Source organism: Rhododendron vialii, chromosome 10a, assembly GCF_030253575.1.
Source record: "Rhododendron vialii isolate Sample 1 chromosome 10a, ASM3025357v1".
NCBI classification, from domain to species: domain Eukaryota; kingdom Viridiplantae; phylum Streptophyta; class Magnoliopsida; order Ericales; family Ericaceae; genus Rhododendron; species Rhododendron vialii.
In genome coordinates, this window is record NC_080566.1 from 18567088 (window position 1) to 18587725 (window position 20638).

Genomic DNA, 20638 nt, shown 5'->3' on the forward strand with positions numbered 1-20638 from the left:
GAGGAGTACAATGCTGCTCAGAGACTTGTCAATGAAGAAGAATGACGTGAGGAGTAGAATTTACCCTAATGCCCGTCCTATCATATTTGTTAAATGTACTTTGAAATTAAGGAGAATTTAGTTTGTAATGAATTTATATTTAATAAATATTGAAAATTTATTAAAATGACATTCTCACAAATCGGGGCGTTATAACATGGTATCAGAGTTTTAGGTTTAAACCCCCAACACGGGGTATATCACTTTCCGAGAGCATAAACCTGAGTTATTAGCCAAATTTATTAATTATGTTACTCTTAAAAAAAAAAGACTTTAAATTAGAAGTACTATTTAGTTGTCTGAGTTAGACTTGAAAAACGTACTGTGAGAACCCGATGGAATCTGAAAGATGGTTAGCGGAATCATGGCTTGGGTATGCATGTGTGAGCATGAGAACCCGATGGAATCTAAAAAATGGTTAACGGAATCATGGCTCAAGTGTGCGTGTGTGAGCCGGAGAGCCTGATGGAATCTAAAAGATGGTTAGTGGCATCAGTACTTTTGGGTAGAAAAATTAGGCTAGGAGCCCGATGGAATCTGAACGATGGTTAGCGGAACCAAGTGCTAAACAAGATATAATGGAAAGTGGAATCGACACTTGAAAAATGATGACACGATTTATGATACGCTACGATAACTTTGAAAGGACACCGACACCTCTTTTTACCTCTCTGATGTGAAATTTTTGCGAAATGATGAACTGTTATATGTTATTTTTGTTAGTGTATGGGATATAGGGATAGAAGTTAGCTGTTGAGCTTAAAAACTCATGGTGCTAGTTTTGTGGCCCTCCCATTTTATGCTAGACCTAGGTGACGAACAGAGTTCACCAGCTCGAAGAGTACGGTACTAATCAGAGACTTTTCAATGAAAAAGAATGATGCGAGGAGTAGAATTTACCCTAGTGTCCTTCCTATCATATTTGTTAAATGTACTCTGAATATAAGGAGAATTTAGTTTGTAATGAATTTATATTTAATAAATGTTGAAAATTATTAAAATGACATTCCCAAAAATCGGGCGTTACAACATGGTATCAGAGCTTTAGGTTTAAACCCCCAGCCTTGGGTAGATGGGGTATATCACTTTCCGAGAGTGTAAACCTGAGTTATTAGCCAAATTTATTACTTATGTTACTCTATAAAAAAAAGACTTTAAATTCGAAGTACTATTTAGTTGTCTGACTTAGACTTGAAAAACGAACTATGAGAAAACATAGGTTTTTGACTTATATGTGACACGTTACCTACTTATGTGGCTTTACTTGTATAGTTAAATATTACCTACTAATGCTGGAGAGAGCAGATATGGACTACAAAAAGAAGGCCAAGACTAGCATTAGAGGGCCGATCAGAATCGGCCAAAACAATAACACCAATTCTAACAACCGTGGACCATACCCTGTGAAACCATTTAATTAACTGGTGGGCAAACAATCAACCCTGAAGATCTGTTGGAACGACTCAGGGTCAGACTCAAGGGCCACCACAAGGAATTGGTTGCGATATCACAACGGTGCAGTGTTACAATTGTCAAGAATGGGGACATTACCGGAATAAATGCCCACACCCTCAGAAGGAGAAGAGCCCGAAGGCGGGAAATCAACCCCTAAAAAAGATCTATTGAGTACGATGGCATTAAAGGAGGAGGACGTATTTTTGCGCTCCAGGCAGAGAAGCTCAATACTGAATAGTGTGCGACTGAAGAACAACGTAGACAAGATTAGTAGAAGTCACCTTAGTTGCCATTTACTTTAGAATAAATGTAGTTTGATCCTCAGACATCAATCCGACTATGTAATAACGTTATTAAGCTTAATTATTAAAAAGCCCACGGAATCAATGTGATAAATTTCGATATCACCTCATAAATAGATTGATGTACATATGTCTATTTTAAGGGGGTAGAAAATTTATAAAAAAAAAAAAAAAAACCTCATTCACATAACATTTTTATTTTGAGGACGAAATTATTTTAAGGGGGTAGGTTATAACGACCCGAATTTTCAATTCAATTTTTTAAAAATAAAATTAAACATTTTATTATAATTCTTTTACTAAAAATTATTTTATCATTTATTAAAGTGATTGTATTTTTATAATTTAACTCTAGGAGCTAGCCATTAAAAACCCTTTGATATCATAGGATTTTTCCATATCTTGAACCTTGAAATCCTTGTACCCAACTACTATAGAACCCTAGCCTTAGGTTCATGATCCTAAAAATCTAGAAAAGATATGGGTGAATCTAGGAGAGATCTTGAGAGAGAGAGAGAGAGAGAGAGAGAGAGAGAGATATCTAGGAAAAGATTTGAGAAATTTAGGAGAGATTTGGGAAAGACATGTCAAGTACGTACATGTAGATAAGGCGAGAAATCTAGGAATTGATCTTGTAGTTAATACTAAGATTTGTAGTACAAATTCTTTTCCTTCAAGAAAGCCTAAACCTAGATTAAAATCCTAGATCTTATTGTACTATTTGATTCTTGCATTAAAACCTAAGACTAGAAAGAATAAATCTAGAATTCTAGCATGTGAGTGCTGAAATGTGAGAGGGCATGAAGAAATTGTTGAGCACATAAATTGGCCCCATTTTTTTTCCTCCTTATCTGGCAATTATTTTGGCGCCTACTCGAGAAACCTTTTTCTGTGACACAAAATCATGTGCTTTTGGCCGGATCACTTTTGCCAGAAAGTAAATCTTATGGGAAAACTTAAAAAGGTAGGTTCCAATATTTTTCTGGAAACTAAGCACTACAAAAGTAACAAGAAAGTTGTTTTTCTCATCATTTTTCATCCTTTATAGGCAAGGCATAGTATTCCATCATCAATGAATTAGCCAGCATACAGTTTTTCCATTCATTCTGGTATTTTTCATAGTTTTCAACTACTAACGGAAATTAAAATCCACGCTTATGACTGATATAATGTGAATTCGGAATTATTTTCCTTAAGCCAAGCGGAGAGGGAGGAATAAGTGAGAAACTATCTTCTTTATGATAATAAGGAGAAAAAAGAAAAAAAGAAAAGAGTTCTAAAACCTAGTTACACCCAAAACTAACATGCCTCGAAGAGGTTTCTAATGCAAACTAAAAAGAGAGCAAATTCAGTTGTAATCAATGCAGCTAGCTCCTACATTTCTGAAAATGTACCTCCCAATAAATATCGTCTTTCCTTCATACTCCAAAATTGAAGATCTCTCTCTCTCTCTCTCTCTCTCTCTCTCTCTCTCTCTCTCTCTCTCTCTCTCTCTCTTCCCCCTTGCAAAACTGGCTGCATCAAGAAAAGGAGAAAACAATAGTGTTAGTAATTAAGCTGTCCTGGTCTAGGATTATTAAATGAATAAGCACGTGCTGAAACTACTTCTAGTAAAACTTATGCCATCGAATGCCATGTTCAAATCCCAACCTATGAGATAGGGGGGGGGGGGGGGGGGGTAGGTGGTGGTTTCAGAAAGGACAGTGGACCAAAAGAGTTGGTGTGGCAGGGGATAGGGATGGCTCTGGTCAAGGTTCGGGGCCCTAAGCATAAGAATGCTGACAAGCAATTAATGCTTCCAAGTTCGACAAGCAAGACTCGTGAGGAGGAGGTGGTATCAGCTGTGGAGGAATCTGTGGATATGGTGGAACATATTCTGAGAACCCAAGCCCAAGTGGTGGGCTGGTTTCTTTCATCTACTGAAGAGGGAGTTCTTGGGCCAGACCAAATAAAAGAAGTGGGTGAAGTGGGCTCTCTCAAGGATCGGGCCCAAGAGTCTGTGGAGGAGCCTAATAATACCTCCATCATCTGCCCTAGTGTAGTGAGAGTTGTATGTCCGATTCTTCAGAACTCAAATTTGAGGGTTATCGATACAACTCATACCTCTCAAATCCCTAGCATCAACCTTCAAGTGGACCTCAACAGTAAGGAGTGCAGAAGGAGAAGACGAAGAGAAATGGCAAATCTAATCCAGATCCAGGAAGAAATGGTGGGTGTAACGACCCGGATTTTCGACCCAATTTTTTTTAATACAAATTTATATTGTTAAATTCCTAATTCAATACTTAATTAGATTGAATAATTAAAATATATTATTATGTGTACAATTGATATTATTTGCACTATTGTATAAGATATGTATTTAAACTTTAGATATACAGGGAATCAGTGATTCATATTCATCTCTTATCTTTCCTATCTAAACCCTAAGTAGAACTCTATTCAAACTAACGATCCACTTCTCTCTCTCATTATATACATACACGCGTCCAGATACATTCTTACCATGTACATACAAGCGTCCACATACATAAGAATTGAAACCCCCCCGCCCCCCCCCCCCCCCCCCAAATGTGGCACTTGTCCCCTATCTTTTTATCATTATTAGTATCACTCTCTTTCCTCATTCCACCACTTCTACACTTATCCTCTCACCTTCTTACTATCTTATTCTCTCTCATTATACATACCCACATAAATCCGAAAATTGAACACCAGTATACTATTTTACTCCCAATTCTATTGTTGAGTCTAGAATAGAGAGAGAGAGTTGCGGCCGTAGGTGTGTGCACACCGTGAGTTTCGTGGGCACACCGCCGCTGCAGGCCCTGTTGGAGTGCCGCCGGACGCTGCCTCGAGATTTCAGAACCACCACGACGATCTACGGACACCGTACAACACTTATCCGGACTTAGAATCACATTTGAGGTAGTTTTCTGGAAACCCGAAACTTTAATCTGCATTTAAGACTTAGATTTAAAGTTTATTGAAGATGATGACCTGTTGTTATATTGTTAATTTATATTTACTCCTGTTTATATTAAAATTCAGTCCGGTTGTGCTGGAATGATTAGTGTTATACCATGTGAAAATTTATGATCGTTTAACAAGTGTTTGACTGTGAAATTATTATTGATGATGCATTGTTGATTTGTATTTGAGTGGACGTTTACGTGTTTAATAAATTATTGGGGTAGATAAATGTTTATGAAATATTAACAAGAATATTTTACTAGTAAAAATTTATTTAGATTGTAAACGAGAAATGTTTTAGATTATATATTAGTTATTCTTTAACTCTAATAAATATTGACTAGAATAGCCTTTCATAATTTTGTTATTATAAAAATCTCATATTAATATTAAATATAGTTATTAAATACTAAATTTAGCAATAAGTATTGTTCAATAAAAAATTAGTTTGTAAAATCTATGAATAATATGAGAGTTAAAGATAATGTTTAAATACTAGAAATGTTTTATAAAATTTCTAAACAAGAGAAATAGACTTAATTTTAAGTGTAGTAATTAATTGTTTGACTTAATATTATTTTGTTACTCGCATGATTAATTCTATAGCAGGATAAATTTTATCGCATGGTTATGTGTTGCTAGCATGTTAGTACTTTTAGTTAAAATGTTGAACCGTGTGGTATTTTGTTGTGGTTGTAGATTGGACAAATAGGTTCCCGAGGTGGTTACGAGTAGTGAATCATGTAGACGATGATAAGTAAATGGAAAATGGTAAAGTGTTGAAAGTGTGAGTACTGGATGGATTGTGAATTGAGCCATGGCGATGGCAAGGGTAACCTATGGGGCCCTGTGTTGAAATGGGTTACCTGCGGGGCCCGGTGTTGTGACGCTAACGTATGATACGTCATGGGAAGTTTCTCTTCGAGAAAGAGAATGGGTCCCATGAGACAGTTATAGTTAGTGAGACGCTAATGTATGATACGTCATGGGAAGTTTCTCTTCGAGGAAGAGAATGGGTCCCATGAGACGATTATAGTTAGTGAGACGCTAATGTATGATACGTCATGGAAAGTTTCTCTTCGAGGAAGAGAATGGGGCCCATGAGACGATTATAGTTAGTGAGACGTTAATGTATGATACGTTATGGGAAGTTTCTCTTTGGGGAAGGGAATGGGTCCCATGAGACGGTTATAGTTAGCGTGGGGTAGTGGATGTCCGACCCTAATGTACGATATGTCATGGGATGACTCGATCCTCCTGTTATGGTCATAAGTGAGAACATGCTTGGTACATAACTTAGGTGCGCTCACCTAGGACCCTGGTGCAGGATAAGCAAGAGGAAGGGTGGACCCATGAGACGGTTGTAGTTAGTGGATGTGGGAGGAAGGGATCTTGTGGAGATGATCCTTAGATTACATGTAAGATAATGGACAGTAAAGAAAAAAACGATGTGTTATTATTCTGAACCTTCTGTGTATTATGAATTATTATATTATTGATCTGCATACTGTGGTATTGGGTTTTAGGATTTCTACTTGGTGAATTATCACTCAGGATACGTTTGTATCCTGGCAAATCGTTTGCTTCGGCGTTCAATTTGCCAGAGTGTGCAGGATTCCACAAGTGGAGCAGTTGATACAGGTGGGACCCCTGAAACGGAGTCTGGGCCAACTTTGCTTGGAATTCATGTCAAAACTAGAGTTGCTCTGGAGTTGCTTTTGTTAAATAAATGTACATAGATTTTTGTATTATTTTGAAATTGTAATTTTTGTATTAAGATAAATAGGGGCCTAAGTTTGTAAAATTCAGTGTACTTTAGGGTTAATGTTTCCGAAATTCCTTGGAAAATCGGGGCGTTACAGTGGGCATCCAGGGGGAGGAGGATTCCGAATCAATTTCCTCTGCTGATTTCAGTCAAAGCTCTTAGCGTATCATCGATGAGGTAAAGGCAACCATGGTTGTTGGCTCTCAATTGAATGTTAAATTTTTACCTCATGATGAAAGGGTTTTAAAAAAGATGATAGAGGTCGAATTTAAGGAGGATGCTCTCATGCGTGAGAGGGAAGGGGTAGTATAGTTGATCCTTGGGATTTTTGTGGTGACTTTTTGGGCTTATCGTTTTTTTTTATGTTGATATTGTCTTGGAATATTAGAGGTTTGGGGAGTGTGGTTAATAAAAGATTTTTATCGAAAATTATTAAGAAGAGGAAGCCAGATATTTTTTTTGTTCAGGAGACTAAGTTGGAATCCGTGGATCGTTCAATTCTACAGAAAATTTGGGGTGCTAGTAACATGGAATATGCGTGCTCTAATTCTGTGGGTACCTCTGGAGGTTTGCTTATTATTTGGAAGGATTCTTTTTTCAAAGCTTCTTCTGTGAATGTTCATAGATCTTTCATTTTGATACAAGGGCTTATCAACGACTTCCCTTGTACCTTAGTGAATATCTATGCGCCAAACGTAGTCGTTCTCGTAGAGAACTATGGGAGGAACTAATGATATCCTTAAAGCTAACGCTTTTGATCCGTGGTGTATTGCGGGTGATTTTAATGAAATTAAGGCTGTTATTTAAAGGGTGGGATGCTTAGGAGTGGACAGAGGAATGAGAGATTTTATGGATTTCTGTAACAATATGGAAGTTTTGGATTTACCTATGTTGGACAGAAAGTTTACGTGGACTAATTACCAAAATCAGGCCATCCATAGCAGGTTGGATAGGTTTTCACTGTCCCAAACCTTCCTTGACAGGTTTAAGGTTCTTCAGTGGGGTCTTCCTAGACCCATCTCGGACCACTGCCCAATTATGCTATTGGATGATAATAGGGATTGGGGTCCTAAACCGTTTAGGTTCATGGATATGTGGCGCCTTTCCCACCACAATTGTCTGAAGGTAGCAAAAGAAACTTGGGATGAGGTGTAGGTTAGTGGATGGGCTAGCTTTAAAATTGTTCAGAAACTTGGAGCTATCAAGGACAGACTAAGAGTTTGGAATAAGGAAGAATTTGGAAACATCAATTGTGCCCTTGAAGATACCGAAACCAAACTTCATCATTTTGATACCCTAGCTGAAGAAAGGCTGAGGAGGAAAAAGCCCTTCGATGCTCAGCAAAAGCAGAATTTTGGAGACTTTCTAAGCTATCCGAATCTCTTTGGAAACAAAAATCACAAGTGAAGTGGCTAAAGTTGGGTGATAGGAATACAAAATTTTTTCAAATCACAGCAAACAACAGTTTTAGGAGGAACTTAGTGGAGTTTGTGAACGTAAATGGGATACTGGTGGAGGATCCAGGAATGATTAAAGATGTTGCAGTGGAGTATTTCGGCAACAACTTTAAAGAAGATAGGACGATTAGGCCAGTTCTGGAGGGTGTGTTCACCAGGAAACTTGATACAGGGGTAGCAAGGCAACTAGAGAAATTGTTTGAGGAAAAGGAAATATTGGCAGCTTTGAAAGGATGTTGCAGCTTCAAATCTCCTGGGCCCGATGGTTTCAACTTCTCCTTTGTCCAGAAAGGTTGGGACTTCTTGAAGGACTCGATCTTTCAATTCTTTTCAGAGTTCCATACTAATGGAAAGCTTACCAAAGGTATCAATTCCACTTTTGTTGCTTTAATTCCTAAGGTAGCTTGTCCACTATCTTTTAAAGAGTTTAGGCCTATTAGCATGATTGGGTGGGTATATAAGTTGCTCTCAAAAGTCTTGGCAAATAGACTCAAAGAGCATATACCGTCAATTTTTGGGGAGGCTCAAGCAGCGTTCATTGGAGGGAAACGGATTTTAGATGGTGTCCTCATAGCCAATGAGGTTATCCATATCTGGAAAAATAGTGTGCATGGGGGCTTTCTCTTAAAGCTTGATTTTGAAAGGGCTTATGATTGTGTTAGCTGGAGTTTTCTAGTTGATATGCTATCAAAGGTAGGTTTTGGGGACAAATGGTGTAGGTGGATATTAGAGTGCTGCTCATCAGTCTCTATGTCAATATTGATCAACGGGTCAGCTACCAAGGAATTTCAAACGCAAAAGGGGCTGTGGCAAGGGGATCCAATCTCACCTTTCTTGTTCAATATAGTGGCAGAGGGTCTCAACATAATATTAGAACAAGCAAAAGAAAGGAATATTATCAGAGGAACTACAGTGGGAAGGGATGTGGTGTGTATAACCCATTTACAATTTGCGGACGATACCGTCCTATTCTGCAATATCGACCCGGAGGAGATGGCTAATATTAAGAGAATCCTAAGATGTTTCCAACTAATGTCAGGTCTGAAAATCAACTTTTCTAAGAGTTCTCTTTGTGGTGTGAATGTTCCATATGAGGAAGTGATCTCTCTAGCTCATATTATGGGATGTAAAGTGGAACAACTCCCTACCAAATACCTTGGGCTACCTTTGGGTGCAAATCCAGGAAGGATCGAGATGTGGGAGCCTGTTATCGACAGGTTTGATATGTTAATGACTGTTTGGAGATCCCATTTCATATCAAAAGGAGGAAAGCTTATTCTCATCAACTCCAACACTGGGAATGTCCCTGTGTACTTCATGTCTCTCTTTAAAATGCTAGCTGCAATAGTAGGAAAGTTGGAGAAAATGCAGCGACAATTTTTCTGGGGAGACTCTATTGACAAAAGGAAAATGCACATGGTTAGTTGGGAAGAGATAGGGAGGAAGAAAGATAATGGAGGTTTAGGGGTAAAGCGATTGCTACAGCAGAATCAAGCACTCTTGGCCAAATGGTGGTGGAGATTTGGTAAGAATAAAGAGGCACTTTAGGTGAAAGTCATCGTTGGTAAATATGGGTTGGATACAAATTGTTGGCTTCCATACGCACGCAGTTCAAGTTCAACATCGAAAATATGGGCAAATATGTGTTCTTCGGAGGATCAGTCCTCTCATTTGGGCTACTCTATCCGAGAAAGCTTTAGAGTTCAAGTTAACTCAGGTAATGCCACTATTTTTTGGGGAAACATGAATGGGGGATGTTGGGAGTTGTTGTTCAAGGGAAGGCTGTTTAGGAGGGAGAAACAGGAGATGGAGAACTTGCAACGAAAACTTCGGGGTGTGATTTTAAACCCAACCAAGCTTGATTTATTACTACAGAAATGGGCGGTGGACGAGGAATTTTTCTGTGAAATCAGCGTACAATCATTAGGAACTGACCTCTCATTCAAACAATGCTCTCTTGGGTTCTCTGTGGAAGAACCTTTGTCCCCCAAAGGTGGAAATCTTTGCATGGATGGCTATAAAGGAGAAAGTGGCAACTCGATCTCTACTTCTAAGTAGAAATTTGATTTTTGAAGTTCAACAAGCCCTGTGCCCTCTCTATTCCGAGCACATTGAATTGCACCATCATTTGTTCCTCCACTGTAGGTTTTCATGGGTCGTGTGGTCGGTAATTATGGAATGGTGAAACGTTAAATGGGTGTGTCCCTACAGGGTTCCAGACTTGGCTAATTGGTGGTTCAGTCATGGATTCCACAATCTGGAAAAACACATATGGGAAGCATGCCTTTTTGCTACTCTTTGGTCTTTATGGTCGGTAAGGAATGATTACGTGTTCAATAATGCATCTACTCAGGCTTCAGAGGTGGGGGACCTAATGAAAACAAGGGTAGCGATGTAGATGAATGCAAAGTTCGATATCAAAGTGTATTCGGTGGAGGATTTTTAATTTAGGTGTTTCTAGATGGTCTTCGCAAAGTAAAGGTGTAATTAATCCTTAGGAGCGTCATTCAACCGTTTGTTCGATGCTTTGTTTTGTTTTTGTTTTGTTTCTGCTAGTGTATCTTTGGATCTTTGAGCTAAGATGTTACTTCCTCGATGTACCCCGTCGAGATTTATAAAATCATTTGTTTTGCCAAGCAAAAAAAAAAAAGGTATGGTTTATGGAATACATAAGTGGCAAATGCATAAGTTCTGAAAAAAAAAACTTAGAGTTGGCAAACCTATGTTGCACACTATTATAGAAAAAAGTATTTTCTCAAATCGTAAGTAGTGACAGCCGGAACTGATCATCGACATTTGTTCTAGGTGAAAATGACAGTAGGGAGGGACATTATGCGCTTCTATGCGTGTTTCTTTGAATATTTTTACCAAGTTAAAGAAGTAATTCATATCTTGAAAATGGTTAAAAAATATTAAAAGTTCTGCACAAAAGTACATTACATTTTACCTAAAAATTACACCTTTTTTTTTGTAGTGAAGTAAATTTGTGAGAGGAGGGAGGGAGTATATTTGTAACACTAAAAATAAGAGCAAATCTTGCTCCTTCCTTTCAGCAAAATGTGGTATGTGGGAACATTAAGGCAAAAATCATTTTTTACCGTACTGATTTTATTTTTTATCCTCACGAGTCGTGATGAACGAAATTATTTTTTCGATAAAAAAAAGGAAATTGATTTTTTCACTCACTTTTTCACAATTTCCACTCCTTTTTTTTTTGTCTTTATCCACTTGAATTTACTATCTAGCTCTTTATTCAATAGACCTTTTCACATATTCAAAGACAATATTTTAAATTCAGGTGGATTAAAAGGGAAAAATATTAATAATTAAAAGGAGAGTGTGAAAGTTACTTTTCAAACAAAAAACATTAAGGCAAAAATCCACAATGCATCAAATTTTTATTTTGTCAAAGGACAATGCATCATTTAAGACAGTCAAAGGCCGACTAGGGTAACCCAACAATAAGGATAAATGCAGAGAAAGGAAGTTTTAAAAAGTGGTCAGCATAGCATTTATTGAACAGAGGAAAAAATCCATATATATTAAGAGGCTGCGCTCTATAAACAAAGGGGGTTCTAGTAAAAGAGAACACGAACCATCAAACTTCAAACTACAAATGTCTGGCACAAACTATTTACCAACACAAACCATACACGAGAGAGGAAAAATCAAAGGCCACATAGATAAAAGAAGGAAAATGATTTTTGGTACTTTACTTTTTTATAATGGTATTCTAAAATTTATTTTTTAGTATGTCTTGCTATGTGTAATTTTTATAACTAAAAATCAAGTTTCAATCAGACCATTTACCAGCAAGGTCTCATATAGAAGCTATTACATAGTGTATCCGCCATTACGAGTTGGTTTTCTGCTCTCAGGTATTCTTGCATTATATCGAGTCGGTATTTGACTTTCCGGTATTGTTGCATTATGATAATATCAAAAATTCACACATGTATTAGCCCCACAAACAACACTTTCTATCTAACTCTTTTTACCGCTGATAAGACCGATACTTAACCTCTATGAGACTACGACTACTTTAAGTGCCATGGCGCCAAAAACAATTTTCAAAAAAAAATGACAACAGCTGCAATTTATTCCCCTAATTTGGTAGTACTTCCCATACTGTTATACTGGCTACAGTTAGAATTACGATACCCGCTACCGCTATTAAGGGGCTGTTCGGCTAATTATTTTGGTATTTTTTAGTTTTTTGTCAATTTTTTTGGGATTATTACTTCTTCATGATAAAAGCAATCTATAAAGTAAAAAATTACGATCGAAATTCAATTTTTTTTTAATAAAGACGAAAAAATTAGCTTATTGACTTATTTTTGTCTTTATTCAAAAAAATTAGGTTTCGATCATTATTTGTTACTTTATAGATTCCTTTTGATATGATAAAGCAATAATCTCAAAAAAAAATTGACGAAAAACTAATAAATGCGAAAAAAATTGAATAAGAACAAAAAAATAAGTCACTTAACTTAGCCGAACGGCCCCTTAAAATGTTGATACCAAAGAGGAAATAAAACAGGAGAGAGAGAGAGAGAGATGTACCTGGAACCAAAACTTGTTCAAACAACACTCCGACCCTCCTCACTTCCGGACCTCTTCTGCTGCTGCTTAGGAATCACCTGCAACTGTTGTTGCTGCTGAATCAAAATCTGTGATTGAAGCTGAAGCTGTTGCTGATTGCTCTGAGAATGCTCCTGTTCCTGTCCCTGTTGCGGAATCTGATAACCACTATTATCCACAAACGAACCCACTCCCACACCCAAACCCGCCACCACACTACCATTCATCTGGTTGAACGCATTTCCGCCCACCGGGTCAAACCCACGGCCACCAAACCTCACAAACTCTTGCTGCTGCTGTTGCTCATAACTCCGCATAATCTCTTGTTGCTCTCTCGCTGCCAAAACCGCTGCCAACTGCTGCGCCTCCACCATTTGTTGCTGTGGCTGAGGGTAGTTTTGCGGATTAAGAATGGGTAACATTGCCTGGGGCCCAATGTAAGTGGCCAATTCTTTTTTGGCGTTGTAGAGGTTGATTTGGACTTGCTTGAGCCGGTGTTGGAGGATGGATATGAGGCCCACGCAGCCGTAGACTGGATCGCGGAGCCGGGCATCAGCCTCGTACGCGAGGGAGTTGACGGCATCCTCGCGCTGGGCCGGTGCCAGTTCGCTGAGTATCTTGGCCACGTTGCTCGCGCCAAACACCTTGTGGACCGTCTCAAATTTCTGGGGCTGGTCCGGAGGGAAGTAGGGAGCGAACACGCACTCTTGCGTGCATTTCCGGCGCTGTAACTTGCATGCAGCGCATGGTGTTGTCGTCGATGTCATCCTTCTTCAGGGTTTTTTTTCTCAATCTCTGTAAGCGTTGAAATCAGTGAGGGATACAATAATTTGACAAGGAATAAACCCAAGTACAGAACTACTTTGAGTTTAAAGCGGTTAGGTTAAGAAAATTCAATTTAGAAAGACTACTGCATAGTAGTATAAAGGTTTCGAAGGCCATAATGCTGGATTATATTAGCAGACTTAGAAGTTGAGGGGTGTGCGAATCGTGTGATGGCCTCTGCCCACGTCTCTTCAGTCCACCACTGATTGAAATTAACATGTTCAATATCCATCATTTGACATCAATCTCAGTATACATTTATTTATGTGGAGAGAGACAGAGAGAGATTGATTAGGTGATGTATAAAAGGCGCTAGTCACTACCTAGTACCTATGGTCCTATACTCTTTAATACGCTAGAATAAATTTAAACCAAATCCAAATAAGAATCAATGCCATAAATTAAAGAGAGAGAGAGAGAGAGAGAGAGAGAGAGAGAGAGAGAGAGAGAGTTTACAACAAACGGAAGGAACCACTAACCAGACACTAGCTATAGCTGCTATTAATCTCTGTAAAAATTATAAAAATCCTCCTAATACAATACTTGCATTTTTGGTAAATTGTATCAAACTAATCTAAAGCTTGTAGACAAGTAGTATAATCTTTGCCTGCCTCCTCAAGATAAGAAACCTACATTCATCCATGTCTACAACATGCTTGTATAACCACTCCAGTTGCGAAATTTTTTATATTAAACTATAGGAAATCTACAAACATAACCATTTATACATGTCTGTGGCATTCTATCATTGGTAAATGGATTTAAACAAAAGAATTGCAACTCATTTACTCACTAATGGTAGAATGCCACATATTAATAGATTTTTCCTTAAAACTATGTTGTTTTTCCCTTAGAATACTTCAAAGCGTTGTTGTTTTGAACCTAAAAAGAGTTGAAGTAAATTTTTCTTAAAAGAAACTCACTTCGTGTCACAAAAGTTAGTTTTATATAACGTGTTTTGACTTTTGAGGGGATCGAGTAGCATTAAGATTAGCCGATTTGGTTATGTCTTTGACAAATATGACAGGCGTAATCAAAGAACTAATTCATTCCCGGAAGAAACGTTGTTACTCTCTCTCTCTCTCTCTCTCTCTCTCTCTCTCTCTCTCTCTCTCTCTCTCTCTCTCTCCTTGGAATGCAAGCAACTCATATTATGTCCACCGATTCTATTTTCAAGATCCGTTTTCTAGATGAGGAAAAAAAATGAAGGTTTGAAAGGGCAACATGGCCATGCACATCAAATCACGAAAATATTCTCTTTTCCAGAATATCCAAACATCGACATTTTTCCTTACATAACCAAAAAAATAGAAACAAAAAAGAACACGAAAAAAACATTAAAAAATTATATAAAAAAAATACACCAAACATCTTACCTTGTTCTCAGGCCAGAGAAGTGTTCAGATCGATCGTGCCTTTTGTCTGTCTAAAACTGGTTATATCCTATACGATCATCTGCGAGATACAAATGAAAACAAGTGATCAAGAAACGATGGAAAATGGTTCGAAATTCGAACGTAACCTTTTCTAGGGTTTGTGCCTCGACCAGATCTTCAAGTTTCCACGATCCTAACAATATTCATTTTTTCACACACAGAGATTGGAAAAGATTGGGGTAATAGAAGGGAAAAATTGAAAGGATTAAAGTAATAGAGAGTTAATGACCATGGCGATGGCGATGGTGTCTACGTCATTGTTTTTATATAGATGTAGATAGAGATATGAACCTGCCTGTGAGCACATGGGGGTTCGATCTCCAGCGTGCGGTCTATTATGCGCCGTTCAGATGTGGACAGAGAGAAGTGTTGACCGTTGGATTTGTATGATTGAAGAATAGGTTTGTTAGAGAGAGAGAGAGAGAGAGAGAGAGAGAGAGAGAGGAGTAGGGGACCTCTTGTTCTGAAAGATTTAAATGTGCTTCTGACTTTCCTCTTTGTCCCTGTACTATTTTACTCAATTGCCAAAATTGCCCCTCTTGAAAAAAAAATTGTAGGAAAACGTCCAAATGAAAGCTAGGAAGACTTCTTTCAAATATTTTCCTTACGATTTTGGATAATTATTTCTCCTCACTCTTTAATAGTGTGTACCTAAACTCTGTTTGTTGAGATATGGTTTTTGAGATTCAAATCTCTTGATCAACTCTGTAACAACTTCCTCGTTCACCAAAAAAAAAACAGCTCTGTAACAACTTAATCTCATGTAAATTACACGTGGCACTGACCATTTCAACGAAATGATAAGATTGCATTAATTTTGTATTGCCATGATGTTGCTACATTTAATGCTACTAGAATAAATGTGTGATTGTTCACTACTACTACAGTATCATTTACAAAAAGAGAAAAACTTTTTTACGGCGGGATCGTGAAAATAATTTACGGTGCGATTGAAATGTGTTTTGGATGGTTTGAATTTTGAAAAAAATATTCCCTAGAAGAGTTTTTAACTCTTCGCCCAAATAGTTTTTTTTTTTAAATCTGAACCATTAATTACCGAAACGGATGATTGAGATTGCACGGCTCTACCGTGAATAAGTTTCTCTCTTAAAAAAAATAGAGAGCTTCATTCTGATATTGACTAGCATAGACCTTTTCTTTTCCCTTCAACGTCAAGGATGTATGGGTCAATTTACACATATCTCAACTATTCTCATTTTCAGTTATAGGGGCAGAGCTATGTTAGGGCCCGAGCCCTCCCAGCCCCAGCTCCTCTAGCGTTATTGATAATTATCAGTGTATAGCTACTTAAAATCTTAATAATTTTGGTTCGATTTGATAAAAAAATCGGTTATTTTACATTTTTATTTCTCAATTTCTTTCATAAATAAAAAATAAGCACGCATGACAGTTGAAGTAGCCTAAAGAATCATTTCAATTTACAAATGTAATGAATTGGAAAACAAAAACCTTATGATATGATAAGTATATGTTACGATAAAAAAATATATGTCTATTAAACCGAACCTCCAAGGTTAAAATCATGACTCCGCCACTGAGAACATCCACGTCGGGACTAAAAGAATATTCACAAAAGAAGCCATATTTGCATGGAATATGGATTGAGAAATATGACGAATGGAACGTGGGTTTCGGGATATAAACTTATTGTCAAGCAAGCTAGGTTTAATTGGTTTTTCTTTTTTTCTAAAATGGTAGAGAACTTTCTGATAATAAGAGCATATCATCGGATTTCGTCACACAAAATTTAACATAAATTTTGACACAAAATCTCAGGCCCCCCCCCCCCCCCGCTCTCTCTCTCTCTCTCTGTGTCACACGACTGACAATCCCTGGCCCCTCGAACTCAGGCACCTCCATTTCTGGTGACAACTCTCCTCTTGGGCAAACCCATCTCTGGCGAGGGTCCTCTTCGGCGAACCCATCTCCTGCGATCCCATCCCAGTATACTCTCTCTCTCCATCTTAGCACCTCCATCCGGACCATCCCCCTCTCTCTCTCTTCCACACGCGAATACACAGAAGCAGTGGGCATCGAATCAGGTGCTCCGGACCTTATAATCTTGTTTTGCCCCTTCTCCTTCTCTCTCCCTTCTACCGAGTCAAATGTATCAAAGCTTGGTTCAGATCTGAAATTGGGTTCTGTGAAATTGCTACAAGAACTTTGACAAAAAAAAGAAAGTGAATTGGTATAAGAAATCAAAGTCCACATGCACGCCCGGAGTGCTTCAAATACGAATTTGTGACACTTCACTAAAACGAATTTAAGAATTCTGGTGCTTCATTGCGTAATTACAGAAGTTCCAGTCTATAACCCGTGGTTGGTTTGCAGTTATTTGAGACTAGTGCGGAAGCCTGGTGCTGGGTGTAAGTTGTTGGCGGTGGGTCTACGTCAGGGTTTTAAAAAACGGCCGTTGTGTAGCGGATTTTTGAAGGCCCGATACCGTTATGGGTGAAAATAACGGTGTTACGTAAATTCACGTGCGTATCGGCCATTACATATTGCGTAAAGGCCATTACACCCCGTTACACTTGCTAGTCCTTGAAAAAAATTCACGAGTTGGGTATTCGATTCCCATTACACATTGACTGATACTCTCGATATCCGTTACTCGCAACCGCGAACGTTATGCCGACTGATACCATGATTTAAAACCATGGTCTACGTTGTCGCCGGAGACGGGTCTGGCCGGAGAATGAGGTGCCGGCAGGAGTGGGTTATGGGAGAGAGGGGAGATGATGCAACTATGTGCAGTGTGTGTGGAACATTTGTGTTTTGTGAGAGTGTGTATTTTGAGTGTGGTTGTAGAATTTTTGAATATTGTGTGGAAGGAGAGAGGAAATGATCCTGTGAGATGATGGAGAGTTAAGAGAGAGTGTGTTCTAATCTTAGCCATTGATTTTAATAGTTGAGATTTTGTGTCAAAATTTGTGTTAAATAGTGTGTGAAAGGAACTGGCCCCATCATACTATGATGTTATATTTTGACCTATTTCAACAGAGAAATTCTCATAAATGTGTTTGCTTCTAAATACCCGCTTGTTTTATCTATTCAGAAACTCAATTACGAATCAAATGCCCAAACTTCTACTTGTAATTAAAATGCTTTACAAAAAAATTGAACCGAAAAAAAATCAATTTAGCTACGGCTCTATTTGTTTGACCGTAAACATTTTTGCCAAATTTTTTTTATCCATTTTCAAGTGTTTAGTTGTAAAAACCTTCGTAAAACATTTTCCTCAATAAACTATTTTACCTTATAAGGCGTAACATGACTTATCCAAAAAAAATTCAGTAAGTTGTTTTCCGAGGCATGTCGCGTCTCTATCCTCAGACCAGTCCACCACCCCCGAATCTTGGTTGGCATATCAAAGTTCAATACCAAGGTTTTACGACTGGACTGTCGATCGAATTGTATTGCTGTACAGAGATCTATGGCAAAACATCTTCGCTCACTTTGATCTCTTCTTCTTCTTTTTATCCCTTATATATTCTTTCTATATGCTACTTTATCGATCCCTTACTCTTTCTATTTCTATGGTAACTCTCAGTGATTAGCGGCCATGTTTTGGGTTGCGTTCTTGACATGCAAAACCAATATTTACTATCATGCCCAACAAGTGTTTGACAAAATACCTCAGTGGAGTGTTTCTGATTCTCCAAAAACAAACCCAAAATAACAGCTACTACGATTTTTCTGATCAATTCGTGTTAATTAGTTTTGGACCTTTAAGGACAAAATCAGTGGGCTACTTTGTGAATAACAGTGTTGCTAGCTTGGTCGGGTATTCCAATCCTAAGTTCTCGTGGTAGTCTTTTGTTCCACACAAAATGTACACGAGACATTTTATTTTTCATCACAAACTAATTTTAGAGTCAACCAAACAACGGAAAATTAAAAAAATTTATAATGATTTTACAGTTAAATTTTTTACATGAAAATATTTTCTTCGTAAAAATACTTTACACCGAAACAAACAGAGCCTACATGTAAATTTAGTAATAAAAAAGAGTTAAACAGGTATAAGTAATAAGCTAAATTCGGGAGAGAGGGAGAGAGAGAATGGAAATTCAAACATTCCTAATTAAATGGAGTCCTAATTTGAAGAGATATGATGAATAAATCTACAGCGTGTGATATCTTAATGTATGGCCCATAATTTGGCCCTCTTATCTTGTTGCCGACTTTACCAACTCTAACTAAAAAACAAACACACTACCAAAATCAAATCCAATCCCAGGGCAATTTTAAATAAATTTTGAGAACCCAAGTCCAAATTTTATGGGAGAGTTAAATAATCATCCTCAAAACCCACTTTCTTAAGTTTCCATCCCAATCAATTTGAACACTTATGTTTTCATCCTCACTTTTTAATAATCCCAATAGTGCCCTTATATATATACTCCCTCCGTCCCATAATATTTGTCCGGTCCGCAAAACGGAGACGTAAAAATAATACAATTTTTGTAAAAAAAGTTGAAAAAAAATTCAACAATTTACTAGATCTTGACGAGTTCTTTTAACTTATGAAAAAAAATTTAAATTTTTTCTTGAAATAAAATACATTATTTTATAGTTCTCGTTTTGCGGACCGGACAAATATTATGGGACGGATGGAGTATATATATATAGAACAGAATTTTAGGATGAAAACTTACAATTTTTGATCTCACCCTATAATTAGGCCAATTCCGATAATTGCTCCCCCAATCCTTCCCCATAAATTCTGCATTCCAATCCTAAATTCTTCTCCCTAAAATTTCCTCCACTCTCAACCCATCACAGGTTCCCCATCACTGGCAGCTCTCCATCTGGAACACTCCTCGTCATCGATAACTCCCCCACCGGTCCCCAATGCTATTGACCCACAACTGGCAAGGCGACGAAACCGGCGAGGCAGCAAAACTAGGGCGTGCGATAGATTTTGATAGGGTGATGCAACCCATCTGGACGGCGGTAGGGAAACCGGCGGTGCCCGATAGATCTCAGTCCCATCACAAGCTCCCCATCACCGGCGGCTCCCCACCGGATCTAGTTCATGTCATCTATATAGCCATTACCAATCCTCATTGTATTCTGCCCCTATTCTCTATAGCTTTATCTTTTCTTTTCTTTTTTTCTATCCGAAGGTGGAAACGAAAGGAAAGATCTGAATTTTTGCCGAGAAAAACATGATTTTGGTTTATTTAGTTTTATTCGATTTCATGATAAATTATTTACTTCATTTACCATGAAATATGTTTGTTTCTAAATAGTCATGAAATTAAAGAAAAGATCTAGGTTTTTTCGAGAAAACATAATTTTGGTTTATTTAGTTTTATTTGATTTCATGGAAAGATCAGAACGGTTCATGATGAAGGCCTTTAGCCTTCAGCTTTGTGGATTATAGGTATTGGTCAATCAGACATGATAAAGTGACCATGTTTTATGAAATTAACATGATAAACTGACCACATTTTTGCATGTATTGATAATGTTAAAATGCTCACGTATTAACCAAAAAGGTCATATTTTTAATTGATTTTATTCTATGAAATATGATTAAATTACCATCAAAACAAGTGTTATTGTGATCAGCGATTTATGGTTAAATTATCATGTCGATTTTAATGTTTCATGACCATTCGTAATCTAGCTTGAAACCGATTTAATAAACATGAATATTATCATTGAAATATAAAAGTATTCAATCATATTAAAATTACCAAAAAATCATGAATTATGATTGTTTTGATGCGATTCAATTTGAAATATAAAAGTAATAGGATAAAAACTAAAAGTAAT

General features: G+C 37.6%; 1 protein-coding gene across 2 annotated transcripts; it reads right to left on the bottom strand.

Annotated features, from left to right (window-relative positions):
- Nucleotides 1-2958: 2958 nt before the first annotated feature.
- LOC131303857 (LOB domain-containing protein 36-like) lies at nt 2959-15110 on the bottom strand. Of its 2 annotated transcripts, XM_058330916.1 has the most exons (4): nt 15063-15107; nt 14774-14852; nt 12555-13367; nt 2959-3311 (listed from the first exon to the last, which is right to left on the bottom strand). In XM_058330916.1, the coding sequence occupies exon 3, from the start codon at nt 13337-13339 to the stop codon at nt 12572-12574; it is 768 nt and encodes a 255-aa protein (XP_058186899.1). In that variant the 5' UTR covers nt 13340-13367; nt 14774-14852; nt 15063-15107; the 3' UTR covers nt 2959-3311; nt 12555-12571. The 2 variants fall into 2 exon arrangements, with proteins under 2 accessions (XP_058186899.1, XP_058186898.1); XM_058330915.1 differs by having other exon boundaries at nt 2959-3279; nt 14774-15110.
- Nucleotides 15111-20638: the final 5528 nt, after the last annotated feature.

Excerpts from the sequence above, each read along its gene's own strand:
- LOC131303857 (XM_058330915.1), bottom strand. The coding sequence starts at position 13,339 with ATGACATCGACGACAACACCATGCGCTGCATGCAAGTTACAGCGCCGG.